This window comes from Capra hircus, chromosome 8, assembly GCF_001704415.2.
Source record: "Capra hircus breed San Clemente chromosome 8, ASM170441v1, whole genome shotgun sequence".
In the NCBI taxonomy this organism is placed as follows: Eukaryota; Metazoa; Chordata; class Mammalia; order Artiodactyla; family Bovidae; genus Capra; species Capra hircus.
The window spans coordinates 55,371,848-55,392,498 of record NC_030815.1 but is presented as its reverse complement, the minus strand read 5'-3'; the positions used below and the strand labels follow the sequence as shown (position 1 = coordinate 55,392,498).

The 20,651-nt window shown below is 43.9% G+C and overlaps 1 protein-coding gene across 5 annotated transcripts in view; it reads right to left on the bottom strand.

The window, feature by feature from the left end:
- TLE4 (transducin like enhancer of split 4) overlaps nt 1-16,857 on the bottom strand; it is a 159,540-nt gene extending 142,683 nt beyond the window's left edge. For 3 of the 5 annotated variants that reach the window (XM_018052099.1, XM_018052098.1, XM_018052095.1), the window contains exons 1-4: nt 15,777-16,676; nt 14,844-14,941; nt 13,704-13,767; nt 12,458-12,502 (exon numbers count right to left, since the gene is read on the bottom strand). In XM_018052099.1, the coding sequence (XP_017907588.1) occupies nt 12,458-12,502; nt 13,704-13,767; nt 14,844-14,941; nt 15,777-15,821 (252 nt within the window). In that variant the 5' untranslated portion in view covers nt 15,822-16,676. Of the gene's footprint in view, nt 1-12,457; nt 12,503-13,703; nt 13,768-14,843; nt 14,942-15,230; nt 15,381-15,776 lie in introns of those variants that run through there. The other 2 variants (XM_018052096.1, XM_018052097.1) reach the window with 2 other exon arrangements.

Below are 20,651 nucleotides of genomic sequence, written 5' to 3'. Positions count from 1 at the left end.
ACAATACATAAGGACAATCTGTACCTACAGAGTCACTGATATTCTCTTAACCTAGAGAAAGACACCTCAGATGTGGTCATACCTTTGGAATTAGCAACAGAGGACATGGTTCTAGGTTGTAAAATATTGGCAATAGTAGGATTTTTTTGGTTTCTGGTGGCTGGTTTTTTGGGTTTTTTTGTTGGGTTTTTTTTTTTTTCTGTCTATAATAGCCTAACACTGCTCAAAGGAAAATTCTTAAAAAAAAATTTTCATCACACACAAAATTTATTCAAAACCTTAAATTAACTGAACAGTATGCCAGTACTGTCAAGCAATGAAATTAGGCATAGACCTTTTGCTAACACTGGTCATTTTAAAACCATATGAATCCAATCCTCAATTAAAAAAATTCTCCTCACCAGCTCAAGGGCCTGTGGCAGAGAACTGCAATGACAACTCCTAACTTTGGATTGCCCATCAAGACCTTTGTTGCTCTTCATAAAAATGAGTCCTGCCTATATTTAACTTATATGCAGAGTATATCATGAGAAACGCAGGGCTGGAAGAAGCACAAGCTGGAAGCAAGATTGCTGGGAGAAATATCAATAACCTCAGATATGCAGATGACACCACCCTTATGGCAGAAAGTGAAGAACAACTAAAGAGCCCCTTGATGAAGATGAAAGAGGAGAGTGAAAAAGTTGGCTTAAAGCTCAACATTCAGAAAACTAAGATCATGGCATCTGGTCCCATCACTTCATGGCAAATAGATGGGGAAACAGTGGAAACAGTGTCAGACCTTATTTTTCTGGGCTCCAAAATCACTGCAGATGGGATTGCAGCCATGAAATTAAAAGACACTTACTCCTTGGAAGGAAAGTTATGACCAACCTAGATAGCATATTCAAAAGCAGGGACATTACTTTGCCAACAAAGGTCCGTCTAGTCAAGGCTTTGGTTTTTCCAGTGATCATGTATGGATGTGAGAGTTGGACTGTGAAGAAAGCTGAGCACCGAAGAATTGATGCTTTTGAACTGTGGTGTTGGAGAAGACTCTTGAGAGTCCCTTGGACTGCAAGGAGATCCAACCAGTCCATTCTAAAGGAGATCAGTCCTGGGTGTTCTTTGGGAAGAGTGATGCTAAAGTTGAAACTCCAGTACTTTGGCCACCTCATGCGAAGGGTTGACTCACTGGAAAACACTGATGCTGGGAGAGAATGGGGGCAGGAGGAGAAGGGGTCGACAGAGGATGAGATGGCTGGATGGCATCACCGAATCGATGGACGTGAGTTTGAATGAACTCCAGGAGTTGGTGATGGACAGGGAGGCCTGGCGTGCTGCAATTCATGGGGTCGTAAAGAGTCAGACACAACTGACCGACTGAACTGCAGAGCTCAGAAATAAAGCTCATATACTAGTGGTTAACACTCTGCTATAGGAAATGCAGTACAAATGAAAAATTAAACCATCCCTTCAGCTGTTCCAGCCTTTCCTCTGCTAAGTTCCAAAAACTGATTTCAGATGTCAGAGATACAGCAGGAACAAAACACCTTCTCTTTTGGAGCGCACAACTTAGTGATGGAACCTGATCTCTACTATGTCCTTCATTCACCAAAGGCCAAGATTATACATTTCCCCCTTGTACCCCTTCCCCTTATTTTTACCTACAGTTAACTTATAAGCCAAGTTGAAAAGCCCAAACTTAACTCTAAGTAAAAGACAATGCAAGAAACCCAATGACTTAAGCTCTCAAATTCACTGTAAGTCAGTTTACAGGCCTGCTTTACCCTGAGTATCATCAAGGTAAACCTTAGCTAAAGAAACTGACATCTGCACTGGATTCTGGAAGTGTAACTAATCCCAGGAGCTAATTGCTGTTGTTGTTTAGTCACTAAGTCGTGTCTGACTCTTGTGACCCCAAGGATTTGTAGCTGGCCAGGCTCCTCTGTCCATGGGATTTCCCAGAGAAGAATACTGGAATGGGTTGTCATTTCCTTCTCCAGGGAATCTTCCTAACCCAGGGATCAAACCCACATCTCCTGCAATTGCAGGTGGATTCTTTACTGCTGAGCCACCAGAGCTAATTACACAGCAGGTAATAAGCTACTACATATTCTCCTCTAGCACTTTAGGAGAAAATTATTGGACCACATTCCAATTCACATGATTTCAGAAGCTGTATGATTAAATTTTCCAATGCTTTTCCAACACTATATACGCCAAAGGAAAAGTATAAAAAACAAATCACTTTAAAGCAGCTCTAGAATTATATACATACAAAATACATTTAATTTTAGGGAATTCCCAAGTGGTCCAGTGGTGAGGACTTGGCCTTTCACTGCCAGGGCCCAGGTTTGATCCCCAATCAGGGAACTATTAATATGTGTATAGTGGCAACCCCCCCTCAAAAAAAACAAAAAAACCCAGAAGACACCATATGACATTAATATTACATGTTTTACAATAACTATTCTAGTTGTGCATCAACATTACTCTGGCCTGAATGATGGCCTTCAGGGAGCCAGTGAATTATGAACCATCCACTAATTAACTGAGGGACTTTGTCATTTAAAACTGGAGTCTTATTTTATTCATCCAAAAGATGGGGAAATGCTTTAGCAACATTATTGGAATCTAAATAAAATCATGGATGAGAAAGTATCCTATAAAATATAAAATAGGTTAATTTTGTAGTTTAAAAAAACAAAAACCTCTGAAAATAGGTGTTAAAAGGGACTTTCTGAGACTGAAAAGAAGTCTCTATTTCTGTCCATTGGGTCATAGAAAATAACTAGAAGAATCATTTTGGACAAAAGAACTAAGAGATCTCAGTGTTTACTTACACTCTTATTTGAAGCTAAGAAAAGCAAAGTGCTGAGAAGTTAAGGTACTCAGCAACATCACACAGCTGGGTACTGGCAAGGTCAGAACTGGAATCTGAATCCCCTGATTCAGGAAAGTACTTTGGTGGACGTAGGAGAGTATTCCAAACAGAGCATCTGAAATGTTTGGAGATTCGACAGAAATACCTACCATACCAGCGATCTGAAATTGAGTCAAACCGAGGAGCTGTCTTACTGGCTGATTTCAAGAAGTTATTTAACTTCTATGTGCCTCAGCCTCCTCATATACAAAATGGAAATAACAATGATAATATAGAGCAGTAACCTCATAAGGTTACTGTGAGAATAAGTAAAATATTACCTCTAAATAAGCTCTCTAAAATCACTTATTGTTATTAGGATTCTTACACTTTCAATGACACGGTATCCTTTCCACCAATAAAAAACTAAGATATCTTCATTTCCTTGTCCCCTGAAAAGAAGCAGAAGCTTGCATTTTTACTGATTTGAAGTTAGCTAAGCATACCACACTATGGCTAAGATCAATATCTCCCCACACTCACTCAAACCACAAGTACACAGACCTATTAATAGTAAAAGAATTCTTCAGATACACTCTGACAAGTGATAGAGGGATGTTCAAACTGAATTTTAAATTCAGTTAGGAAAGATTCATGTTTCCATCTTTAAGAAGGCAAATCCCACATGCTAAAATACATGTATTCTACTTTAACTAGCCTAACTTGCTCCTAAAAAGCAAACCAAACTCAGGTGCTTTTTACTTTACCTTTCCTGTCATTTTTCCACAAACTTAATAAGTAGGCACCACAGGCCTTACTAGGCTTGGAAGCTCAAGGTGTGTTATCCTACAACCTCCATATATCCTTAAAAATACCGTACACATTCTTGGCTCCCTTGATCTGAATCCAGGGACTCCCTCATTTACCAAATATTTCACGCACAGCTTCTGTGTGGCAGGCACAGTTATCAGCACCGGGGACATAGCAGAGGCCATCAACACCCCTGTTCTCACAGAGCCTTAATTTCAAGCGGGAGCAAGGAGGCTGGCGAGAAACAAGTTTATACCTAGTGTTTGCACAGTATACTTAAGGAATGCGAACACAGCCAGTTTCACTAAGCACTGTGCTCACAGTGGATCTAGGCTTTGTATTTTAATTTGTGATCCCAAGCCTCCATTTTGGCAGGGCTGGGACTCTGGAAACAGCAGAGAGGAGAGGGAGGCTCTGCGCTCACACACACAGGGATCAGGTCTCTGGCAACACTCTAACACTACGTGGAGGGCCAGGAGCATCCCCATCTTCTCATGCTGCATACAGCCAAGAACACCCCAGAAACAAGCGCGCTGTCTGGTGTCTGGGAACAGTGCAGTCAGTGCAGGGAGCCCTGAGAGGAAAGTCAAGAAACCTACGGCTTCCTTTTCGGCCAGCAGCACCTTGGACGCCGGCTGACCCGCATGAACCCTGGACTACCAGCCCGCGTGCTGATCCTCCTGTACTGTGACACCGGGCTAGTCCCTTAAGCCCTTAAGTCCCGGTGTCATCTGTTCAAGGAGGCCAGTGGAATGACACTGCTTGGCAAACTGTCGGGCACTCCACTGAAAACTAAATACAGGGGTCCAAGCTTGCTACTTGCTTTACAGGAACATCAGAAGATTAAGGAGAACATATAAAATGCCTTAAGCTCTCTGTAAAGAAAGGTGTTACGGGGAACTAGTGCTTGTAATTCCTACAATTATTCTTCTTTCAGTTATATTTCCTTGCATTTTCCGATTCTTTATCCAAAATAACCCACAGACTTTCAGAAGCAGAATATGTATTTCGAAAATAAGAACACAATCCCAATCAGAATGATAGCAATTACGTGAAGCTTGTGAGGAAATCAGAAAGTCAAATCCATCTTCCTTGGCTCCACCTCTCCTGCCTAAGCTGTGGGGTGAGTGTGGGGGCCGAGATTCAGCAGGCCGGACAGGTTGTAGGTGGAGCCCAGGAGGGATGCCAGCATTTCTCTCCATCTATCACAGAAGCTCCCTCCACAACACAACTTGCGAAGTATTTGAGGGCAAAATCCTCAAAAATGATGACAAAGTGACCCACGCACCAGATGGCAGAGGACCTGAGCGGCATCTGGGAATGTTTTTCTTTTGCCTTTTTGACAATCCAGCTAAGAAAACCCACACTTCCCTTTGTCTCCCTGGATGGAGTATGGTTACAACTCTGAGGAAAGCTGGGCTCGGTGGTAGAGACATTGTCAAAGCCTGGCATAAACACTAGGTCAAGTTCAATGAAAACAGAGAGGGCATATAGATTTGCGTTGATTGCCAGCCAAATCCCTCTTTACAGACAGAAAGCAAGAAAGCAACTGATAGCTGTTACTAAGGCCACAGCAAAATGACTCTAATTTTTGCTTCTGACTAAAACTTCTCAGGCCCTTCCCTCTTAGGAGTGAATAGTTCCATGAACTCTCTTCTCAGTGAACGTACTCTGAACAAGTCCTCAATCTCGCAAACTGTCATCATCAGTGTAAATATTCACTGTTCGCACCTACACATGCTGCCTCCCACTTCTCTCCAACAGCCCAGCCCACAGAACTGATGGTAAATGAGCCACGAGACCACTGGACCTGCCACCACAGCTAAAGTTCTAGAGGTTTTTAAGAGCAGGTGTGGGGAGGGAAAAAGGGAAAACATCTAGATATCACATCCCTTTCACTGGCTCTGGAGCCATCAAGTGATTCCTACTGTCCTGAAGCCATAAACCAGTCTATCCAGTCATGTCAAATAAAAACATTCTCACTAAAAACAAACACAATTTGCTTCTAATCACACATTTGAAACATTTAATTCACAATTGCCTTCACCTAGTCTACGGTGGAAAACAAAAAGTTAAAAAAAAAAAAAAAAACAAGTACAATTCTAGGAAAGACAAAATGAAGAAAGCAAGAAGCAAGGGCCAGTGCCTGCACTATCCCAGCCTCACTGAGGCTGGAACAGCACCTAAAAAGATGCATCTTATCCCTCAGTCCACTAATCCAACCCGGCTCAAACTAACATCATTTAGGATACAAGGAATTCTGTCTGGCAAATAAAACAAGTGGAACAAAAATAAGCACTATCCAGGAGGGACTAAGGGACATTGAGAAAGGAAATATCCCTTCATTTGAATGCTGCAAAGAAAGTCTTTTAACGGTATAAGCAAAACATTTGCCTTCATTTAAAATTTTGAGTTGTGAGCGATTTCCTGCATCTAAGAACCTCTTTTTGAACTACAAAAAGGCCACAAAACATCACATTTTCCCCTCCCAGCTTCCCCCTTCAAAAACCCACAAGATGGCGATTAACAAACAGCCCGTTGTCTTCAGGCAGTTTTAGAGGCCACAAGGAAAAGATAAAAGTTAAATGGAAAAGCAAGTTGGTAAACAAATGAGAAATAGGTTACCAAGGGAGGAAGCAAATTCATCTTGATAAATAAGCAGCTCTCTGCCCCCATGCGTGGGAGACTCCAAGCGAAAGCGACCCTAGCCCTCTCACCCACTGAAAGCAGTCTGGATGGAGAAAGAGTTCAGGCCAAGCCGCTGGCTCCAACTCCAGGTAGAGATGCAGAGAATGGCCCCACACTCCAGGAGTCTGGTTATAAGCCCAAAGTGCAGTGGCTCAAGGGCAAACCCAAGGACTGGCCCAGCCTTCCAGGAGTTCTTTCCAGAAATGAGCTGAGGCCTGATCTCCAAACAAAGAAAGACCCATCCCCCCAACAAACACCCTTCCAGGTAAATTCATCTCAAATCCAGAATCCACTACCTAATAACTGTATCACCTTGTGCAGATCTGATCCTGTTTAATCATTCTTTGATGGGTCATAATCCCTTTCTTAGGATCTTTGTGAGAATTAAAGAATTCTGGCAATGTGCCCAGATCAGCTGTAAGCACAAGCCAAATACGTAATAAACATTCATGTCTACTGAAAGGAAATTCCAATTCCATTCAACAATCACTGCTTCAGGTGAAAAATCTTCAGATATTCTATAAAACCTCAGAAAGAAAATTAAGAACCCAACATGCAAGAAGAGAAAAGGGGGAAACCCACACAATCCAGAAAATGCTAATTATGCACATACCCTGACTGGGTAAATTTCCTCCTCCAGACCTCCTTCTTTTGAAGGTCCTGTGACATGTAAAATAACAGCTCCTGTGCCCTGCCCTCCCCAAGGCACTGACAGTTGGTTTCAACTGTCCCAATACTAGATCCTCTAAATTTGGGAAAAAATTTTCTTAAAATCTACATATATCTAGACTTACAAAAAAGACTGAAGCTAATCCTCATCCCAAAATGTCCAATCAGAGAGGTAGGGGAAAAATTATCACCAATGACTTCCCTTTGCTGCTGCTGCTGCTCTGTACGACCTCATAGACGGCAGCCCACCAGGCTCCTCCATCCCTGGGATTCTCCAGGCAAGAACGCTGCAGTGGATGGCCATTTCCTTCTCCAATGCACGAAAGTGAAAAGTGAAAGTGAAGTCGCTCAGTCATGTCTGACTCTTCATGACCCCATGGACTGCAGCCTGCCAGGCCCCTCCGTCCATGGGAGTTTCCAGGCAAGAGTACTGGAGTGGGGTGCCACTGCCACCAGGATAAGTAATCATAAATTAGCAGAGGTGGCTTTAAACCTTTAATGAAAAACCAAAACACAAGCCCCCTCCCCTCCATGCTCTCCTAATTATATCTGGAGCTTTTCACACAATTATCGAAATTTCACTTGTAATCTCTCTTTGAAAATATCTGGTCCAGCAGTGTCCACCACTGTTTAGCCCCTCTAGATTATTATTTCCTAAGGTTTATACAGCAAAAGAAAGTTCTGGCAGCAAAATTTTCACTGGTTTATTAACTTACTTTGTGCTAAAACATCCCACCTTTGATAATTCCCTTTCATTATTACACAAGAGTTCAATCACATTCAATCCTGAAAAACTGTCACTGCATAAGACAACGGCCATATTTTTGCTCACATTCTCAAACATATACTCCTGCATCTACTCCTCCAATCCAAGCATATACAGTCTAAGACAAGACATGTACAAGAAATTAGTAAAGCTCCACAAATAAAGTTTCCTTATGGGAAACCTGGTCTAAACAGAACTTTAAACAAAGTGCTTGCTTCCACTGCAAGCACTGTCCCCAGATAAATTTACTGCACCCTAGAATCAAGTACACTCAAGGCTGGAATGCCAGGCCAGTCGTGTATTACTTCAACCTCAATAAATCTCTTTTTACTCTCCAAATCCTCGGCTGCTTTCTAAAATAGTTCACGAAAAAGCACCAACCTAATTAACAACAGCTTCCTCTGCAACTGTGGCCTTGATTTCACTTATTTACACATTAACTGCAGCCTCCTTTTGGCCAATCCAGTCTATTCTCTGTACCATGCCGAGCCTTTTATCTGCCCTGGACAGCATTTTCTCCAGCAGATGAAGTAGATGCCGATTGATTTGCTGTCGAGCATGGTAAATTAATAGCAACAAATTGCTGAGGGCCCGTCTCGCTGCTCCACCATGCTTCGGCAGTTTTGCTTTATTTGCTCCATGATGGGCAGCAGTCGGCCTCTTCAAGTCAATTTCTTCTTAACAACCTGCAATACTTTTCAATGGTGAAAATAGAGCTGTTCCTTGTAAGTCAGAAATCAATATCCTATTGCCCTTAGAAAATGCTAAACAAGCAGTATTGGCAATCCACTTGGTACTAGAGGGTATCAGATATAATGCAAATCCATACTGCTTCCCTCCTTGTAGTTATTACAATTTGCTAAAAGGTTCCTAATGTCATTTATCATCATTTACCATCGACCAGAGAGGCTATGATTATGATATCCTATCAGTTGGCAAGGCCCTTTCATTTCTATTCAATTAATATTTTAGCAGCACTCAAATGGTTGTGGCCCAAGTCTTGTAATAAAATTTACATGGCTTATAGTGAAACAGGAGTTTGCTTGCTCTGATTGGAAAAAAATAATAACTATATATACACATATATGTGCAAACTAAACACATATGGGTGCTCAGTTGCTCAGTTGTGGCCGACTCTTTGTGACCCCCATGGACGTAGCCCACCAGGCTTCTCCGTCCATGGAATTTTCCACGCAAGAATACTGGAGTGAGTCACCATTTCCTTCTCCAAAACATGTATATATTCACATACAAAGACAGAGACATGTATATATACATGTGCAGTATATTAAAATGCAAGCTCTAAGTGTTGCAGACTTCTAATATTTTCCGATTTCTAAAATTCAAATACTAAACTAATTTTTTAAATGCAAAGAGACTGGCAGGTTGCAGACTATTAACTATGAGAAAATCATATATGTTCCCAAAATGTAGTATGTTCATCTCCATTTACAGTTCCTACAGGTCGAATTTATATATCCATTGTTCCTAATCTACATCCAATATTCACTTTTAAAGTGGTAACTGCCTGCTGTCAGATTAAATCAGGGCCTCTTCTTTAATTACAGCATTACAGGTGAAGGATGGCAACAAGCAGCATTTAGCAATGTTATCAACCGAACACACTACCCTGTTCTGCCCACAGTCACTGACCCATTTAGAAGCCACTCTGTATGTATAAGGAGCAATCAGCAGGGGGGGACAAAAAAAGTAACAACCAAACCATTGGCTGCCACCTGCCCCATTCAAAACAAAAAACAGAAAGACCCAAGTGAGGGAAATCCTTAGGAATGAAGGCCAATATTCTTTCATTCTTAAAAATCCCATTATGAAGAAATCACAATAAAACATGGGCCATTTCCAACCATGTCCCACTTATCATCTTCATTTTCATGCTAGAACTTAAAGACAGTGGCAAAACACTAATTCACTTTACAGCCTAGAACATTCCACTCTAACTTTTTTGGGTTTTCTCCCAACTTCAGCTCTATTGATCCTACTAAAGATTACCAGAAATTAGATTCATATTTTATGCTCTAATTCCATGTCATGTCACTGAGTTCCCCTTTAAAAAAAAAAAAAAATCAACTAATTCTACCAGACTAATGCTATTTACTCAGTTACCAAAATTTAAATTAATTATGTTCTCAAACATAATTGTTAAAAATTGGCAACATTATGCAGGCTTAATTAAGATAAAATCCAATTTACTAAATGTACTTTAATTGGTACTAATTACATTAGCTTTCATTTCAGAATGACAAATTCCCCATAGGTTTCACTTTACAGTCCTCTATCAGAATCAGCACAGGGTGACTGACGATGAACATCATACAGCAAGGGGAGGGACCATAAATACCGGACCCCCCCCCCCCACCCTGCCTGTCACTGCTCTGTGCTTTTATCCTTTTATCAATTTGCTAAGTCACAGAGTCATGACTCCATCACAGCCATCATTTTCTGTTCCAGTGAAAAATTTCTCTAAAAATAAATACTCTGTGGCTGGCAGCAGGCAAGAACAGAAGCATTAACCAAAAAATACACAAAGGTTTCAAATATCAGGGCCACCAATTACTAGGGTACTTCCAAGGACTCCAGGGACTCCTACTCTTGAACCCTTCAGAGACACAAATCTAATAAGTGAATAAGCCTAACCCGATCTTGAGAACTAGGCCCAATTATGCCGCAGGGCAACTTCCCTGCCTTATTGCTGCTTTCCATTACGAGGGTATCCAGTGAGTGCATCTGGAAGAGAGGCCAAGAGGAACCAAGGCTGTCTGCCTAGGAAAACAAATAAAGACAGATATGCCTCTGTGCTTAAGGGGGGAAAGAAAGAAAATATAATAAGTAGGTGGTTTGCAGGGCTGTCTGTATTTCATAATGTGATAAACTGCCCTCAGGATTCTTGATATGATTGAATTTAAAAGCAAGAGAAAAAAAGGGAAAATGTACTCCATTCTCAATTTTAAATGGATGGCATTTGAGGCCAGCTGGACAAGATGACAGAATTACAAAAGTATAAAATGTGTAAAATTAAGGAATCTTATAGAGCACCCCCTGCCCCCTAAAAGAAATACATACACCCAAATACAAGCTCTGTGCCTCTCAGAATTGTAAACAGTATAAAGAGATCTGGAAACTAAGTGGTAATAAGATACAGGAGGAGAAATAAAGGGGTATTAATCACCTGGTCCAGTCTTTAAAAAGACACTAATTAGTACTGGGTGGTGGATGAGGACCAAAAAAAAAAGGGGGGGGAGAGGGACAGACATGTACAAGATCCAGATCTAAAGTGACATCATGTATTGAGCATAATTAGCAAACAGTATCTTTCATGTGAATTATTTATGTAAGGTAGAGCTAAGGGGCTTCAAGCTAACCCAAGCATAAGTTTGATGGATTTTGTTTAAGCAGGAGATATTTACATGACTTATCTGAACAGACATGACAAGGATGCCGAAATAATAAAGAATTTTAACATGCGACAAACTATATTATAATGCTAATACTGACATAACAAATAGCACATGAAGTTAAAAAAAAAAGTATCTGAAATAATCAATGTGACGACGCTTCTTTTCCCCGAACTTAGTTTTCAAATGCTATCTGACTGCTTTTATTGTCTAACAGTCATCTTTTAAAGATGTATGTTTTGAGTAGGTAATAATTAACCATATTGAAAAAGGAATCCATATATAGTAGAGCTTAACAGTATGTGATCATTTTACATTTTTTAATTTTAGAAGGTAATGAAATCCATGAATATAAGAGATGAAAAGCATTAAGATTTCCTTCATCTTTTTCCAGCAGGTAAACACATACACACCTATTCCGAAATGGCTGATGAGACAGATATGAAGCACTTTCACTAGGAGACCACTTAAAACAAATGTCTATTATTATTGCCAAGCAGTATTTATACATATTTGCTATTTTTCTTTCTAGGAAACTTAAACCAAGCCATTTTATTCAGTCTCTTGCAAAAAAAAAGTCTGGTTCAGACAGACATCTCAACACTTTCAGACTAATCATTTTTTGTCTTTCCTCTGTTTTTTTGACTGAACTAACTGTTAGATTTCAAGACCCAGTGTTGAACCTTATCACATCCTCCTATCAGGCTCATGTAATCTGTGCAAATTTTGGAAGAAACAGTGACAGTTCCTGGTAAGACCCAACTAAGTTGCCTCTGGGGACCAGTACAAGGAATTTACATCAGTTTCTTTTGTAGTGCCACAGATTTCATTTTGATCCTCCCAGCTCACCCTCTACCCATTCTTTCACACCAACCCAAGGAAAGCTCCAGACAATTTACAATCTTACATTTTAATATCTTCCAAGAACAGCTTTCATTAGGCAAGTCTGCAATGTTCAAAATAAATTAATTCTTTCAAAAGAAAAAAAATTTTTTTTAATTTCAGCACCCTGCTTTTGAAAGTGTACAAAGTTTAATATGCATTCAGACACTTTAATTTACATTGTTTAAATGATTAAAATGAAGATAACATGCTAAACAGATGAGGAACCACACCTGAATAAAGAGCATTCTCTCCAGTACATGGACTTTTAAAATACAGGTGGCCACAAAAACGTGCAAATCAAACTGCAAAACATACAACTTCCTTTCTAAAGTGCACAGTATTACTGTCATTTAAAACACTTATAAAGAAATAATAGCTTACCTGCTTGTGCATTTCTATATTCAACCCATAGGACATCTCGTAATACTGTCAAAGAAGGAAAAGCAATTAATTTTGAGCCTTTCATCAAACAAGCTTCCTAGTTTGTTCACAATGTCCCCAAGCAAACATAAAAGCCTCGCCTAAACCAAAATATCCGTCCTTCCAATGATGGTACATCAGAAGGAACACTCTATGAGTATCTTCAACTTAGTAAACTAAAAGCCACCTTAAGACACAGAATCTAAGGGAATAACTTACAAAAGTTAGAAAATCAAGCTCAAACATAGCATTCTTAACACCTCCAATGATCTTTATACATCACAAGCGGATGACTCACAAAGGTCTGATGAAAATGTGGTACTCTATGGACTCTAATTCCTAGGCACAGTGGGCAAGTTAATAACAAAAACAACATGCCTCATACAAATGCTGAGGCTTTGACATGAACTATTTGAAAAGGTGATGCTACTTCAGAGTTTCATTTCTCATTTTTAGGACACTACTCATGTTCATACATTCAAAGGAAAAAGGCTTGATAGGAAATGAATGAGTTACTCTAGAGCCTTTATGAACCAAAGTAAAAATACACTTGGTAATACTTCTAAAAAAGCAGATCTGATTGTTTTAAACATGTAGTATAACTGGCATTAAATTCTGGCAGAACGAATCGGTTATACAGGAGACTACAACAATCCACAGTGCAACAGTATAGAAACTGAAAACACACAGAATACACGCAAATACACACACATTAGGAATATACAATGTAGGGGAAGAACGGGGAGGGAAAATCTGAAAAGATGTCTAGTGTCTTTTCTTATCCACCATTGTTTAAAAGAAATAAAACACATTTAAAACTAACAGTTTACTGAAAAATTCTCTGGCTAAAAGCTGTTTCAAGAGCAATAAAACAACAAAGAAAACCACTAACACAAAAACATTTTGCCTATGAATCTCAACGAAATGTAAATGAGGTTTTTGTTTTTTTCAATCTGTAAAAATAAAGCACAGAAAATTATACCCTGTGCAACTAAACTTTTCAAAAATTCAAATCAAAGCTGCTTGTCAGAGGCAAGTTATAACATCCTCGAATTACAGGTTGCTAATGGTCACATTCCCACAACTTCAACTGCACTGGCACAGTGACTATCCTCTAATCCTGCAGCCTCCAGCAATCTGAACATATTTCTAGCTTTTGGTACCCCAAACTAATAGCTACTCTGAATCTGCGATACGGTTTTCTTACCATCACATAATGCCGCTGCATCTCTGTCTTCTCACTGGCGAGTTTCTCACATTCCAGCTTCAGGCTGTTCAAGAAATAAGGAAATCTAAATACAACCCAGATCTTGACTTACATCCTTCAAATACACATTCCCTCCTCTAAATCATCACCTACAAAACACGGTATCAACTATCTTAAGTACCACCCTCATTACGGAAAAACAGGCAGGAGAGAAAAGGGTGAGTGGAACCAGTCCCAGCTTGTCCTTTCAACAAGGATCAAATGTGTGGGGTTTTGCTTAAGAAAAAACCCTCTAGCCAATTAACTCCAGAATCTCATTCAGAAATGAATATTCACTAAATTCACTAAACACAACATTAACGAGGAAATAAACATCAATAATGCCTACATCTCCAAGCAATAGTGGTCCCCTAAAAATGTCACAGGGGAATTTTTTCTTTAATGTTCCACGAAGAGATTAATGAAAATATGAATCAAGCATGTCTTATGAATGATGTCTTATTTTTTCCCTCCAAAACACAGAGACAAGTTGAATACCACCACCCAGGGGCAAGGCGTGGATCAGGTTCAGTGGCTTGTTTTGGTTCTGTAGTTTATGAAATAAGAAGTACAAGCCATTAAAAATCTAGCGAAAGAAAAATATTTCAAAGGCACTCTAAGATCTAGTGATTGTCTCTTCAGACGAAAACATCTTTTCAGCATAAAAGTAATGAAATCGCCTACTTGTCGACTTCCTAAGGCTCTGGGCTCTCGGTTTCAGTGGAATGGTATAAAGAAAGAAGGAATCAAGCCCGGAATTATAAAGGACCAAGAAAGTCAAAAGGCCCCAGAATGCTCCCAACCGTCTATTCGCCTGGCCTCAATAAATCAATATTGAAAGTTTGGCCTCGGCGTTTTCCAAGTGTCCCCAGTTTCGATTGTTTGGCCTTTTTTTTAATTTACGGGAAAAGGAAGAAACGCTTAAATTTCTTTACACCTGCCTAAGGAAAAGAGGCCTTGACTTGCCCTTTCTGCCCACAAGGAAACATGGTAATACCTTTGTGGTGGCGGAAAAAAAAAGGGGGGGGGGGGGGGTGGTGTATGTTGGGGGAAGACAAGAGCTAAGCAAACAGAAGGATCAGCTAAAGTCAATATCTTTACCTGTGGTACTGAGCCTGTAAAAACTGAAACTCTTCCTTAATCCGATCACAGGACTCGGAAATGGTAAATTTAAAGGGTTGAGCAGGCTGATGCGGTGCCTAAAGAACAACAATAAAATATTTAATTAGCCCACAGCAGAAGCGAGGCAGAGAGATGGAGAAAACACCACGCGGCACTGGCGGGAGGGTGGGGGGTGTCATCTCAGGCAAAGAACGTGGAAAACTCTCCTCCCGCCCCCTCCCCTGGCCGCACAGCCAGGCTGAGGCTGGCCCCGGGCCCCCGCGTTCTGGCGCCCGCCCGGGACCCCACGTTCTCGAGACCCCGCTCCCTTCCCACGTCAACGGCGGGGGCCCCGGGGCCGGCGCACCGCGCCCACAGCCTCCCCACCCGGAATCGAAACTGGCCCGTCGTGGGGACGCGCGCCATGGCGTCGGGCCGCGGTCAGGTCGGGGGAGGGGGCACGCGGCAGACACTCTCCCGGTCGGTCCGTCGGCTGGCTCGCTGATCTCCTGGGCCCGCGGCGCGAAGGGCCGGCGCCCCGCACTCCCGAGCCGCCGCCGGACACGCCGCGCCGCCGCGGAGGGCGCCCTCCCCGCCCCGGCGCGGAGTCGCGCCTCCTCCATCGCTCGCCACCCCTCCTCCAGGAGTCGCGGCGCGGGGACGGCGAACAGCTCCGCGCGGCTTCCAGGGGCTTCAAAGACAACAATAAGAAAATGGCTACAACTCAATTGCTTCTCCGCACCCCCTCTCCGAAAGTGCCCTCGCGCCCGGGGAGAGCAGGGGCGGGGGGTGGAGGGCGACTCTCGAGCTGCGCGCGGGGTTTGGGCCGCCCTCCACGCCCCTCAGGCCAAAGACACAACTCAGCGCGCAGGGGGCGACGCGGGGAATCCCCCGGCGCCTGGTAAGCCCGCGCCCCCACCGCCCGCCACTCACCGGGTGTCTGGTCTGCGGGTACATCTTGCTCAGGTCGCGAATCATCCAAACCGATTTAGTTGGCTGCGCTGGGCAGAGGCGCGCGGCTCATTGGCTTTAATGGCCCCGAGGAGGAGGCAGCGGCGGCGGAGGCGGCCGGCCGGGTCCGAGGGGCGGCTCGGACGGTCCCGGCCCCCGCTGGGTCTCGCGTGACGCGGGCAGCAAGAACGCGCGGCGGCGGCGGCGCCTGGGTGCGGGCGGCCGAACCGCTCCGCATTCCCCGCGGGCGTCACTGGCCCGCCGCGGGCATTGTCCGGCGCGCGTCTCCCGCGGCAACGCTCCGACGTTCGCTCCGCTGAGGCGCGCCCGCCGAGCCCGGCGCCGCAGCCGCGCCGCTCACCCGGGACGGGAAAGTGCGAGCTCCGTGCCCCAGCGCCCGCCGGCAGCGCCGCCCGTTCGCTCGCTGGCTCGCTCGGCGTCCCACTCCAAACTTTTTTTTATTTGTCTTTTAATTGGTTGTTATTCCTCCGAATGAATGATCTCTCTCTTCTTTCCTAAAAGCAAACACAAACTCCTTTGGTTCGGAAGAGGTCTCGGCGGTGCTTTTGGTTTCTCTGGAGATTTTTTCACCTCACAGCAACGATCTTTTAAAAGGCACCTTTTAGCTTCTTTTACCACATCTCATTTCCTTATTTTTCTTCCTTCCTGTTTTCTTGTCTTTTTTTTAACCCCAAATTGAAGGGGATTATAAAAATAAAAGAGTGAAACGCTTGCGGCTTTTTTTTTTTAATTCTCTCTCCTTTCAAACTCTGCGAACAGCACCTCAAAATAATATATAAGTGTGTGAGAGGGGAAAGAAAGCAGCCAACAGCTGAAACACCCGCTCAGAACAGCTCTAACAACACGCTCTGTGTAGGTGACTTCTTTGACCAAATTTAGCAGCCGCTAATCATTAACATTCTGATACATATTCACAACCGTCCCTGGAGGGACCGCGGAGCATCCCGGGAGATGTAGTCCGCCTCCAGCGACGGTAGCCAAAGATTCAGCCAAATTGACTACAATCACCGGCCAGCCACGCGACCACTTTGGGGGGCCCTCCAAGCGTCCCGCCCACCCCCGGCGCGGTAGGCGTCTCCAACAACCAATCAGAGATGGCTGAACATTAATCGCCGTTCTGTGTTACTGCCCATCATTTCACTGCTGACAAATGGAGAACTAGAGGGGAGGAGCCGGCCTGGATGGAACCCACGTGGGGCCCGGGCGTCGTCCGTGGCTCGGACCAATGAATGCAACGAAATGGGGTGAGCGGAGGCGGGGCGGAGATGGCACGCCCAAGGCGGAGCTTCGCCTTGGCTGACGTTCCTGAGCGCGAGCGTTCGAACCGGGGAAACATTTGTTCGGCTGTCAATCAAAGTAACGTGGGCCTTGGAGCAGCGGTGGCTGCTGCTGCTGCTGCTGCTGCTGCTGCTGCCCTGGCTGCATCTTCAGAACTGGATGTTGGTGGCGGTGGTGGCGGCAAAATAAAGAGGGTTCAGGGGGCGGTAAGACTGGAAATTAGTCAGAAGATCTTCCGAGTCTCGTCTTCCTTCCCGCCCCTCACCAACCCAAACATCCACGGCCCCTTGCTCCGGGCCGCGCCAGGAATGCGGACTAATTAGGGTCCAATGTCTCCTTAAAGAGACAAGCTCGGCCTTGTGTAACGCTCCGAAACCCCTGTTGAGACAAGAGAGGGAGGATCACGCCGATCCCACTTCGTTCGGTTCACATCAATTTTACGCGCCGCTGGAGCCGGCATAATTTTCCGTGTGAACGCGGATTCGGGCCCCTGTTCTTGTTCAGAGCCCGAGACTGAGCTGCAAGACGCTGACCCGGGCGGGGGGCGGGGACGCGGGAGGAGGGGTGGCCCTCCGAGTCCCGAGCGGGCTGTGATTGCCGTTTAACCCCGAAGTGGGGCAACCTTCCCCAAGCAACTCTGCAAGGAAGCTCCCCAGGACGCTCGGACTGGGGGTTGCGGGGGCGTCAGCGTGGAGTTTCAGGGTGGGACTGGAAGCCCGAGGTGGGCAGGGGTCGCCCGATTCCCGGAGAAACTTTGTCGAGAGAGCCACCTGCACCCCGCAGACTATCAGTTGGTCAGCGGGAAAAATAGGGTCATCCAGATGCTCGTCCCCGACACCGGGAAGAAAACGGACCTTCATGCCCCAAGATGCTCCCTCTCCCAGATCAGCAGGAAGAAGACTGCCCCTCATTTTCCCGTTTTGGGGAAGAGCAAGTCGAGCTTGTTGCGGTTGAAACGGGCAGGAAGCCACGCGAGAGGTGGCGGGTCGGCCACCTGGAAAGGGGACCGGGACTGGAAAGGTGGGGGCGTGTCCGGGGGTTGGAACCTGGGGAAGGGCATCCCTATGATAGAGGCTAAGAAATATGAGCGGACTTGGTGGCAATAAGGGACAGCCTAGGACCGGCAGCTTTTCCACCATTAGTCCTCGTCCAGCCAGGGGCAGCTCCCTGGGTTAAGGGGAAGCCGTGCAGCTTTCAATCTTTCCTAGCTAGCCTCCAACTTTGAGAGGGGCGGGAGGAATTCAGATAAAATCAAGCGGGTGGGGGGTGTGTGGCTAACTTAAAAGGTCTGAGTTTTTGATGTGTATTTTTGAGTGTCCTTTCCCTACTCCAACTTGAAACATTGACCGAGATGGCTCAGCATACATGAAGAATTCTTCTTAATAATATCCCTTGCTTCAGTGGACGAATCCAACGAATGTACTAGTTACTGTCCAACCTAGCACATTCTATGAGCCTCTCTCTGCGCCGGGCACTTTAAAGGACTGGTTCTAAGGAAGTTTATGGTGGTCTTCACCTTCTTCTATTTATTTATTTACTTATACTAAAATCCTGCAACTAGACTTCACAGAATGTTTCAATTCAGCAAATATCTTCCCCCTCCCCAAAATAAGAGTGGAGGACTCCACGGGCCTTTTCTGAATTTTCTCTGTCCAGTACCCAAACACAGGTGGCTTTTGAGTACTTAAAATGTGGCCAGTCCAAAATGAGATGTGCTGCATCTCCACTTACACTTTAGGAAGCTTAGAAGAGTGAGCACAAAAAAAGAAAAAAGTGAAATAACTCAATATGTGTGTACTTCGTCTCTCAGTCTTGTCCAACTCTTGCGGCCCCATAGACTGTAGCCTGCCAGGCTCCTCTGTCCATAGAATTCTCCAGGCAAGAACAGGAATGGGTTGCCATTTCCTTCTTACTTTATGTTGCTCACATATTTCCATTGGACTGCACGATTTTGAAACATTCCCAAGAACCAAACCAGTCAATCCTAAAGGAAATCAACACTGAATATTTATTGGGAGGACTCATGCTGAAGCTGAAGCTCCAATATTTTGGCCACCTGATATTCAGAGCCAACTGACTGGAAAAGACCCAGATGCTGTGAAAGATTGAGGGCAGGAGGAGAAGGGGGTGACATAGGATGAGATGGTTAGTTAGCATCGTCGACTCAATGGACATGAGTTTGAGCAGACTCTGAGAGATAGTGAAGGACAGTGAAGCCTGGCGTGCTGCAGGGGTCGCAAAGAATCAGACAGAACTTAGCGACTGAAAAACAACACAAGAACCAAAAATTAAAAGACTTGGGTGATACGGTTTCTACACTAGGACAGTGAATCTTCTAAGAACACCAGCAATTATTCTAGGGTTGGCTATTGACTCCCACCGCACTGGAGTTTTTCAATAGTTTGTTAAATTACCCATAGTGCCTCTGTAGGAAGTTCTGGCCCGAATCTTAGCAAGTTCTATGAGAACAGAGACCTGGTTATGTTCACAGCCTCACTCCAGATGCCTAGAATGATGTTTGACACATAGTTGGTGGTCAGTAAATATTTTTTAATGGCATTAGTGACTAAAAGCCATGTTGTGTCAATACAGAAAGATTTGGCATCATTTAGGCCATATTTATGGAAATTCTGTGCAGTTATTTCTCAGGACAGGGAATGAGAATCCTAATAAGAGAACCTGAAAAGCCATTGAAGGGGTCAGTGGACAAAGGGGAAACTATGCTCTGTTTGGAAGTATCAAATACTTGTATTAAGGACCTTTGTCCTAATCTCTTTTGACAGTTTGTGTCAACAGAATACTGGCTGGAGAAATAAGGATGTTTATTTTTTATTGAGTGTAATTTTAAAATGCATCCCTTGAATATGTTTCACATTTTGACCATGTTGCAGATCTACATAATTCACAAGGATGTCTCAGAAAGATGCCACATGAAGCAATCCACAGCCCAGCCTAGGTTCCAACACAGAGTATCTCCTCTGCTCTCTGCCTGTGCTTCTGTCATTGCGTTCTCCCAAACTGTTTAGCCAAGCTGTGACATCACTTGAGGGCTTGTCTCATCCCTACTCCACAGCTGGGGAGTAGGGGTGGGGTTGAGGCTCAGAAGCAGCTTTCAGGTTAGAAGCTATGCCAGGGGCTTTCAATCTTAAAGTGATATGCAAAGCAAGCATATTGTTTCCACTTATATGCTCTAAATAATTTATTTCTCCATCAAATATTTATTGAACACCTAATATGTGCCAGGATAAGGGAATTTAGCAGTAAATGTGGCTAGTTTTGATTTATCAGCTCTCAGCTCCAAATGTATCCATCATCTTTGCCTGCTCTGTGAATATGGATCTGGGCCCTTAAAGTAGTTTCTTTTGCCCCTGGTACCAAAGCTTTTACAATAGAGGGCACTGGAAAGACATAGGAAGTGATGCTTCTGGTTCTGGTGTGCAAGCCTAGCAGGTTCCTACAGCACAGGTGACAATCAGTAGCACAGAGCAGCCAGCAGCTTCCTCCATGATCCTCCTTAAGTAGTTTTGGAGTTGAGTGCCCCTGATGGGACATCTTCCT